Genomic DNA, 10,132 nt, shown 5'->3' on the forward strand with positions numbered 1-10,132 from the left:
TATATTTTATATTTGTTTATTAAATATTTCCAATGAGTCACATACATAAATATATAATTTACATCGATATAGACCTACAATAAGACAAACTTGGGTGGGTGACGGGGGAAGTGCAGAACATTTCACATAATCACGTGGAGGACAGTCTTTGTGAATAAAGATAGATTTGAAATAAGACAAAAACTCATGATTTAACATTTGCCATCATAATAGTTTGCATAGAATAAAACCACAGGCCTCCCTCTTTCATTCATTTAGGTCCTCGGTATCTCCTCCTGTAGTTGTGTCCGTGGCCTCCCTCTCTTCATTCATTCATTTAGGTCCTCGGTATCTCCTCCTGTAGTTGTGTCCGTGGCCTCCCTCTCTTCATTCATTCATTTAGGTCCTCGGTATCTCCTCCTGTAGTTGTGTCCGTGGCCTCCCTCTCTTCATTCATTCATTTAGGTCCTCGATATCTCCTCCTGTAGTTGTGTCCGTGGCCTCCCTCTCTTCATTCATTCATTTAGGTCCTCGGTATCTCCTCCTGTAGTTGTGTCCGTGGCCTCCCTCTCTTCATTCATTCATTTAAGTCCTCGGTATCTCCTCCTGTAGTTGTGTCCGTGGCCTCCCTCTCTTCATTCATTCATTTAGGTCCTCGGTATCTCCTCCTGTAGTTGTGTCCGTGGCCTCCCTCTCTTCTGGCACACACGTGTTTGACCATCACTTGAGAGCAGTTCTCACACTTGACCGTGCAGCACCATTGGAACTTACAGTTACAGCTGCTGACTATCTCTGTCCGCCTCTCCTCCACCCTCAGGCCACACTCATGGCACAGCCGGCGGCAGCTCCTCTTCTCCCACTGGTTCAAGCCCTCGCCTTGCTGCAGGCACTCCCTGCCCTCAGTACCGTGAAGGCCCAGGCTGGCGTTCTGACTGCAGTAGTCTGGAGATTCCTCCAGGTAAATGAGCTCCGTTCGGGCGATGCTGCTGAACGCGTCCGCAATGGCGCCCCTGTTGTCGGCGCTGTTCCCCGACCTCATCCGCCTCTTGTCCATTTCCAGTTTCTGCGCCTGGTCGTGTTTGATTTTGAGGTAGTTGCCGATGTCTCTGAAGTCAGACAGCTGCATCCAGCAGGTCTGAACGGAGCAACTCTCAGACATACCGTGGCACCTGCAGATGCGCTTCATGGTGGCTTTCACCGCCTGATCAACAGACACAGAGAAAAATTGGGTTATAGTGGGTATTAACTCAAATGTGATTGAATTGAAGCACACAACCAACGCGTCACAACATGGCCAAATAATGTGTAATAACAAGATTAACCAATGTGTAATACCATGGTCAACCCATGCGTAACGCCATAGCTCTCCATGGAGCGAAATAACTCACCAGTCTACCGGCCTCGTTGTTATGAAGGTTGACAGCCGCCCGTGAGTCCTGGCCAGTCTCAAGCGCGTCCACGTACTGTTTTGACATCCTTTCCCCAAAGTCCAAGTTATCACTGCAGCCGCCCCACAACCACCCACGCCCTCCTGTGGACAGGAGACAAGCAAAAACATGTATGGGCACACATAGCAGGATGCAAGAATATTATCACCTTCAGGTCTACTCTCTCGGTGTTGTGTGTGTGTGTGTGTGTGTGTTACCAATTTGACCATTTCTCGAGCCGTCACAGCCGCAGTTGTCCAGGTCCCCGAGACTACAGTTGCGGGTCAGTGTGTACATGACACCTGCTGCACTGATCGCGTGCACGAAAGAAGTCTCGCTCGTAGCTACAGAAACAGACATCAAACGTATAAATATGTATTCAAATATTTCACAATGTCAGGTAATTATCAATTCATTTTTATGCATTATGTAGCCAAAGCCTCGAACACACCTACAACGTTATGTATAAAATGGTACTCTGCATAATCTGGATATGTGTGTGTAACAGTACTCTTCTTGCGTTGTGTACAGTCAGTCATCGACAAGGAACTCCAACATGTAGCACCAGTCATGTAGATTTATTCTGATAGGAACGACACAAAATTGCACGTCATGCAATGCACGTCTCACCATCCAACTCTGCACTCACGCACGCTGGTTTGGTGCTTGTTCACTGGGCTAGTTACCAAAATAATACAATTACAATATAATATCTTTAACAATGTACCTGATAGGAACGACACAAAATTGCACGTCATGCAATGCACGTCTCACCATCCAACTCTGCACTCACGCACTGTACAAAATATATGAACCCCCCCCACCAGACACAGTAAGTTGCTAGCTAGTACTGGCGGGAATTCTTTACAACAAAATGCACAACAAATATTCTCCAAAAACCGCTGCATCTTATGTGTGATGTTCGAATAACATTTACAAACAATTTGATATAAATTGTACATTTAAATCATCACTTGAGAGTATAAAAATCACTTTTGATGTACAGTGCTTGGCAACCAACAATTTACCGCTGGTTTGGTGCTTGTTCACTGGGACGATTCTAACTGGAACATCCCCCCTCGTAAGCAAGCTACGCAAACCAGCCAATAAGATGCCATGTTGAGTAGGTGAAGGCAAGACAAACTCAAACCAAAAACCCATTGGCTTACCAATAAAGTGGCAAGGGGAATCACCAATATAACCCTGTTACATGTGCAACAAAAGCTCAACATTCACCTTCTGCTACCATTTCTGTCAAGCCATCTACTCATACATTCGATTTATCCAACATATGCACGACACACAACGCACTGCAACTGTCTCTGCAACGCAAAACGCAATGCTGCAAGGCAAACGCAGCCTTCCATTGGAAATTAATGGACTTCTGGTGAACCAAAACGAATGAACACTGTAGGTGTGATCAAGGCGTTAGGGCTTCTCAACTCGCATACATGACATTTTATGCATTAGATTTGACTTATTGGGTATCAAAGCTCTGTACCGCTTCGAAGGCCTTTATGAGTTGACAGTTGGAGCGCACTCTCCGGGCAGTTCCACCTGTCCCAAGCAAACTGGTGTTTACATTCCTGGATCCCGCTCTGCGCGCCCACTTGCACGCTACTAGCATACGTCAGATAGGCCTGAGGGGCACACGGATACAGAGAGGGAGAGAGCATGTTAAATCCACTATTGAATATCCTAAAAAAAATAATCATCCAAGTGACATTTGGATGAGGTTAATAATTTCCTGATACTTTTGAATAGCCGTTAAATTGTGATGAAAATGCTATTAAAGTAGGCTATGCATTCGTCTATCATTACGCACTACTGAAACGATCCTATTGAAAGACCATCAATGTTTCGTGCACTCATGATGCCAGGAGTACCTTTTGGGAATCTTTGCATAATAGTTTGGAGCACTTGTTTTCCCTAAGGTTACTTATAAAGCAAACAATTCGAATACAAATCTTACCTTTGGTCCAGTCATCAGAAAATTGTTCAAGGCCCTGAAAGAAATAAGAAAATATAGCCTGAAACAACCTTTTAAAACCGAGACACTAGCTAAATGAAAGCTAAAAACGTTATAAATAAAAGGTGTTAGAAGTGGGGTCTTACCAGGCATGTCCAAGAAGAGTTTTGTGGAGAAGGAAAAGCACCAGGAGCCAAAGGAACGAACAAAAGACCATTGTTAGTGTTTTTACCTCCGAAACTAAGGGAGAGATCTGGGAATGTGATGAGGACACGCAGCTTTCACCTTTTAATTTAAGAGAAGGAATCAGAAACAAATGGGAACCTTGTCCTTTGTCTCGGGGTTCCGAGGACGCTGATTGGACAATGGCCACATAAATAAGACTGGAGGAAACGCCTATTGGGAACTTCAAAGGGTGTCAGGACAAGACAGTTTATTTTCTTCCCTCAGGCGATGACACCAGCGGCCAGATTAATGAGATGATCCCAGCCTCCCGTGGAGACCTCGCCCTCAACACCATCAATAAACAAAAACAGACTGCCGAATCAGAATATTGAAAGCGACAAACTTCGTCGGAAAGGGAAGTAAATTCAGAACAGGACTCGAAATAAGATTCAAATATTTAATATGCAATTCCCCGTACAAAAATAAAAACGTGATAATGACACTTAAAACAATGTCATAATTAATATAAAAGGAGGACACACCGAATGTACGCATAGGCCTCTAACCCATTTAGACAACCATATTTCTCCTTGTACACCCCCAAAGTGACAAGTAAACTTAAACGTGCATTAACAAAATAACATTGTGATGATAGACATTTACCAAAGGAATATATATATTTTTTAGAACATATCACATATCTATTCGATTGTCAAAATTTTAGCCTACAAAGTGCATTTTTAATGAGGGACAAAAGTGGAAATAGTTTGTCACCCGATGTGGGATGGATGAGAATATGTTGATCATAAACAAGTTACATGAGAAATCACGTGTAAAATGTTTGGGTAACAACATACAAGACATACAATCCCAGACAGATGAACATGGATAAAATGACTGTAATAAAACATGTTTTAAATAGCGAATATTAAAATAAACTGTCCCCTTCATAGTTATCCTCAAGTATAGATAACCACAGACTGTACAGGCGCAAATCAACTGCGCTGCACGCGGGGCCTTCTCCCACTTTTCCTTGTACTGTTCTGAGGCCTGCGCACTCTCTCCCTGCGCGCGCAGTAGTATTTGGTCACGACCTGCGTGCACCGCTCGCACTTAACCGTGCAGCACCAGTGAAACTTGCAATTACAGCTGCTGACTATCTCAATCCGCCTCTCCTCGACCCTCAGGCCGCACTCATGGCAGAGCCGGCGGCAGCTCTTCTTCTCCCATTGGGAGAGGTTATTTTCCCCCTGCAGACACTCCCTCCCCTCGGTTCCCTGGAGCCCCAGGCTCTTGTTCTTGGTACAGTAGTCTGGAGATTCCTCCAGGTAAATGAGCTCCGTCCGGGCGATGCTGCTGAACACGTCCGCGATGGCGCCCCTGTTGTCCGCGCTGTTCCCCGACCTCATCCGCCTCTTGTCCATTTCCAGTTTCTGCGCCTGGTCGTGTTTGACTTTGAGGTAGTTGCCGATGTCTCTGAAGTCAGACAGCTGCATCCAGCAGGTCTGAACGGAACAGCTCCCGGAGACGCCGTGGCACTTACAGGCTCGCTTCATGGTCGCCTTGATCGCCTAGAGAGAGCTTCAGTCAGTTATGGATTCAATAATATCTCAACAATTTGTAAGTTTATGTTCGATCTGACAGGCTAAAAATAACGAAAAACTCCACAACGAATCTAAATGATAACCAAAATAGTTATCCAGTCCACACAGATGACATTGGCCTGCAACTGTACATAACAACTTACACGAACAGTATACACATATAGGCCTACCAAAGGCAGTATAGCCTGTATGAGACCGGCAGTATAGCCAGTATGAGACCGGCAGTATAGCCAGTATGAGACCGGCAGTATAGCCTGTATGAGACCGGAAGTATAGCCTGTATGAGACCGGCAGTATAGCCAGTATGAGACTGGAAGTATAGCCTGTATGAGACCGGCAGTATAGCCAGTATGAGACTGGAAGTATAGCCTGTATGAGACTGGAAGTATAGCCTGTATGAGACTGGAAGTATAGCCTGTATGAGACTGGAAGTATAGCCTGTATGAGACCGGCAGTATAGCCAGTATGAGACTGGAAGTATAGCCTGTATGAGACCGGCAGTATAGCCAGTATGAGACTGGAAGTATAGCCTGTATGAGACCTATAGCCAGTATGAGACCGGCAGTATAGCCTGTATGAGACCGGCAGTATAGCCTGTATGAGACTGGAAGTATAGCCTGTATGAGACCGGCAGTATAGCCAGTATGAGACTGGAAGTATAGCCTGTATGAGACCGGCAGTATAGCCAGTATGAGACCGGCAGTATAGCCTGTATGAGACCGGCAGTATAGCCTGTATGAGACCTATAGCCAGTATGAGACCGGTGGTATAGCCTGTATGAGATCTGTCACTCACAAGTCTACCAGCTTCATTGTTGTGCAGGTTTACAGCTGCGCGCGAGTCGTGCCCGTTCTCCAGCGCGTCCACAAACTGTTTGGACATCTTCTCCCCAAATTTCACGTTATCACTGCAGCCCCCCCAAATCCAACCCCTACCACCTGGAGAGAGACAAGGCAGGGTTAGTCTATGTAATTATGTCCATGTCCAAATATTACTGCTCTTATTTCTGTCAAATTTCAGTGTTGTCTTCTGTGCGCCCATTTTCGGTTCTGTGCGTAATGGTGTAAATGTGCGCAATTCTATTATTTGAGCATATAATACATGGTCACATAATTCAAATAGGTTGCTACACTCAAGGTTATAAAGTCAGATGGTAATGGTATATAAACTCACCTATCTGCCCAATATTGGAGTCATCACATCCACAGTTATCAAAATCCCCCATACTACAGTTATTGGTGAGAGTGTACATCACCCCCGCAGCACTGATGGCGTGGACGAAAGACGTCTCTCTTGTGGCTGGAATTTAAAGAGATCATGGTTGTCAATGTTATGGTTAACACATACGGTAAGTGTGATGACATTGGTAAATTAGACGCTTGTAAATTGCTATGCGTAATTTCCTCTGACATACTCACTACACGCCTAGTCTATTTGCCATTGGAAAACATTTATTTCGAGGGATTAGGTAGCCTATAGCATGCTGCATCGTAAACATATTCTCACCACTGCGCAGTCCATGAGTTGATAGTTGGAGCGCGCTCTCGGGGCAGTTCCACCTGTCCCAAGAGAACTGGTGTTTGCATTCCTGAATCCCGCTCTGTGCGCCCACCTGCACGCTACTGGCATACGTCAGATATGCCTGAGGGGCACACGGATACAGAGACAGAGTAAATCACAGGTTCTCGTACTTTATCAGGATTGAACCAGAAATGTAATGTGTTATGTGTTTTCCAACTTGGCCTCCGTGTTTGAGCTATTCATTTGTTGTTATTAGAAAACACATTTCCCGTTAAGTTACAGCGAAAACATTTGCAACGTAAACCATAAGGGATATTTTAACCAAGCAGTCTAAGTGCACGAGCCCAAAAAGTAAATAAAGATCCGCTACCTTTGGTCCAGTCATCAGGAAGTTATTCACCGACCTATGGAAAACAGAAAGCAAACCCAGTCAAGACATGGTAATTGTGCCATCGTGTAAACTGACCCCCCCCCCCCCCCCCCCCAGAGACAACAGGTTTTAAAAAACCTACCATGCTGTAGCGTACAGAACATGACAACACATGGACAGGACCAGTGATGTCAGCAGCTTGCACGGTCCCATGGCAGCTAATGAGTCTTCTGCGTCCAAAACAACGGCTTCCGTGGAGTATCCCAAGCGTAAATACTGAGGCTGGCGGTCAGAGAAAGAGAGAGAAAGAGTATGCTAGATGCAACTGAGCTCTGTGACTGGATCGTAAAGGCATTTATAGTGTCGTTGTGTTTGATTGACAGATTTGTTCTGTTGGTAACATTTCACTGTGAAAATGCGGCAACCATGTCATTGAATGCGGTGTTCTATAGACACATAGGAAACACGTCGGTGCATAACTGCACTTCAAAGCTTCCGCACAGACACAGTTTTATCAGCCCCCCCATCCATCCCTTCCATTTCCCAGAGGTCACTCTTTATATACTTTTCCCACGAATAAGTGTATCAAGTGCTAAATTGCAGAGTTTATTATTAATATTAGTATTAGTGGTGGTAGCATGATTAGTATTCAATTGGGTTCGGATCTATAGGCTTACAATACACATTCAATTAGGACGTGTGGCCTAAACGTGCAGCCATTTCTGGATGTGAAATGGGCCCTCGCATGGATACACATTCCAAACAATACTATATGGTTGTTGGCTCAACATTTAAATGTGTGCATTTACGTCGCTGTCTTTTACCTGGATATACACGGATGTAGTGTGTAAGAACATAGCCTATATTTCCATTCAAAGTACACTAGAATAGGCCTATATAGAGTATATTGTTCCTATAGGTATACACTTGGCTCTTCAGGGTAGGCTTATTCTCTATACCAATGTATTAAATGTCATAATATATTACTTTAGAAAAAATAGATAGTATTTATAATCAGACTGAATGTGTGTGTGTCCCCTATACTGACTTCATGCCCTAGTGAGTCTCCCGCCCTGTCCGTCTGTCTGACCTGGTAGGAGCTCTGTTCTTGGGGAACTAACACTGCTATCTGGGGGGCTGGGTGACTACAAAGTCATAAATTCATTCAGCCCCGTTCGCTAAGAGTCATGTAAATAAAGCCTCACACATCCGCGACATTGGCACCGTAGCGATAATAAGATAATAGCCGATTCCATGGGAACGAAATCGGTGTGAAAATGGTCTGGATTCTAAGGAGAGGATGGGTATGTGAAAATAAATAAACGATAAACAATGTAGGCGATCTGTAAGAAATGCAATATTGTTGACAATACCCTGTATTTTAAAAAGCCTAGGCCTAATGTTGAAACAAAAACATTAATTTAAATCCTATAGATTAAACATATGTCAACAAATGTGGCACAAGTGTCTTCTGAATGATAGGTAAACTTGATATTCACTGACATTATTCTTATTTCAAATCACCCGTTAGCATCTGTCATTTTCTGTTAATTCACATTCATATCTGATTTGATAAGAGAAAGATTAGCCTAATTTGTGTTCCCTATTGATTACCATTGGCCTAGTTTATAGTTTCCATTTCAATCAGATCGCTGGGGCATGTTAAATCCTCTATAAACCACTCAAAATCCCCTAAAACAACTTCTCACTCCACGGTCAGACAATAACCAAGTCCTTGTAGGACAATAGAGGCGCGAGCAGGTGACGATAATCCGCACTAATTAGATATCGGCCACTTGACTGTTCCACTGCAGCTGAAAGCTACATTTCCCACACCTAGCCGAGGAAAATAAAAGGAGATTAAACGATGATCTTTGATGGCTGATCTCAACCCATTTCTGTCTTACAAATAGGCTTTGCCGCTACTGGCTTTATGGGTTCATAACAACCTGTATAACAATAGTCCATCAATCTGGGCGTTATTTTACATAGATGCTATATAAACATCGAAACTTCATCGAAAACAGAAGCTCATTGCGAAATAAACCAATCAATATTGATCGTGAAAATCATCCCTACAATTCAAAAGAAACATCACATATTGATCATTTAAAATGATATCAAATAAGTACGCTAATATAGCCTAGTAATGTGCTCACCTTTCGGCACAGGTATTCCATGTTCTCTTCCTCTCAGGACTAACTCAGGTGTTGCTGATGGTCAGTGTGGATGGCTCTCAGAGACAGACATACATGCTTTACATTGATTGCATACAAACAGGAATAGAAAATAATAGTAGTGGACATGGGGGATTTCTGGGGCTAATTAATATACAATACACTACAGCCAGTACACGTTGATTGAGTGATGTGTATTATCCAACGGACTGGTCCAAAGCACTGGACATCGACCCGCATCACAGATGAAGATAAACATGTAAAACGCGTTTTAATTAAATAGTTCTAACTGACGTTTCAGACTCATTAGGCGCGTCCATGGTGTGCTGATTGGTGATTTACGCAGCGGTTATTCACCTCAAATTAACTAGGCTAGGCTATATTTACGGTGCAGGGTGTGATAAACGGACCCATAAAACTGATAAAGGGAGCTGGAGGTGAGAGGCTAGACGTGCCAGGACTGGCGACGCCAGCAACCCATGTGCCTCCACCAAAACAGCGATAGCACTGCAGATAGTTCACACCTACATCTTATTAACAGACATATAGGAGCAATTAGGGTTAAGTGCACTGCTCAAGGTTACATCAAAATATTATTCACCTAGTCAGCTCAGGGACTCAAACCAGCAACCTTTTGGTTACTGGCACAACATTCCGCTAGGCTACCTGCCACCCATAGGGCATTGGTTAAAAGTAGTGCACTTAAAACATTTTAGTGGCCTCCCTCTTGACAGTGGAGATGAACATTTAACTTTTAAAGTCCATTTCTTGCAATTCTGCACATTTTTCCATGGGAAAGACCGTTTAAGCTAATTTCCTAATTTCCTGCCATGATCTGAGTGAGAATGACTAACAAAATCAATGGGGGGCCCCCTTGAGGTCAGGGCCCCTGGGCACAGTCAGTATTCGATTGTGATTGC

At 43.9% G+C, this 10,132-nt stretch overlaps 2 protein-coding genes across 2 annotated transcripts; both read right to left on the minus strand.

Moving 5' to 3' along the window:
- LOC115131205 (protein Wnt-8a-like) lies at positions 1-3,592 on the minus strand. Its single transcript, XM_029662800.2, has 6 exons — positions 3,522-3,592; positions 3,379-3,412; positions 2,908-3,046; positions 1,625-1,750; positions 1,368-1,510; positions 1-1,180 (listed from the first exon to the last, which is right to left on the minus strand). Exons 1-6 carry the CDS (start codon positions 3,590-3,592, stop codon positions 623-625), a joined length of 1,071 nt encoding a protein of 356 aa, XP_029518660.2. The 3' UTR covers positions 1-622.
- A 391-nt stretch (positions 3,593-3,983) lies between these two features.
- On the minus strand, positions 3,984-9,657 carry LOC115131204 (protein Wnt-8a-like). Its single transcript, XM_029662799.2, has 7 exons — positions 9,195-9,657; positions 7,178-7,311; positions 7,036-7,069; positions 6,651-6,786; positions 6,318-6,443; positions 5,940-6,082; positions 3,984-5,111 (listed from the first exon to the last, which is right to left on the minus strand). Exons 1-7 carry the CDS (start codon positions 9,213-9,215, stop codon positions 4,536-4,538), a joined length of 1,170 nt encoding a protein of 389 aa, XP_029518659.1. The 5' UTR covers positions 9,216-9,657; the 3' UTR covers positions 3,984-4,535.
- Between the last annotated feature and the right edge of the window lie 475 nt (positions 9,658-10,132).

This window comes from Oncorhynchus nerka, linkage group LG6, assembly GCF_034236695.1.
Source record: "Oncorhynchus nerka isolate Pitt River linkage group LG6, Oner_Uvic_2.0, whole genome shotgun sequence".
NCBI classification, from domain to species: Eukaryota; Metazoa; Chordata; class Actinopteri; order Salmoniformes; family Salmonidae; genus Oncorhynchus; species Oncorhynchus nerka.

Bases quoted from the DNA above. Each gene is read 5' to 3' on its own strand.
- LOC115131205 (XM_029662800.2), bottom strand. From the start codon at position 3,592: ATGGTCTTTTGTTCGTTCCTTTGGCTCCTGGTGCTTTTCCTTCTCCAC. The intron at 1,751-2,907 runs GTACAGAGCTTT...CTGTTTCTGTAG, and splicing joins TCATAAAGGCCTTCGAAGCG to CTACGAGCGAGACTTCTTTC. The intron at 1,181-1,367 runs GTGAGTTATTTC...TCTGTTGATCAG, and splicing joins ACAACGAGGCCGGTAGACTG to GCGGTGAAAGCCACCATGAA.
- LOC115131204 (XM_029662799.2), bottom strand. From the start codon at position 9,215: ATGGAATACCTGTGCCGAAAG. The intron at 7,070-7,177 runs GTAGGTTTTTTA...TGTTTTCCATAG, and splicing joins GTTCTGTACGCTACAGCATG to GTCGGTGAATAACTTCCTGA. The intron at 6,083-6,317 runs GTGAGTTTATAT...GTCTCTCTCCAG, and splicing joins CTCCAATATTGGGCAGATAG to GTGGTAGGGGTTGGATTTGG.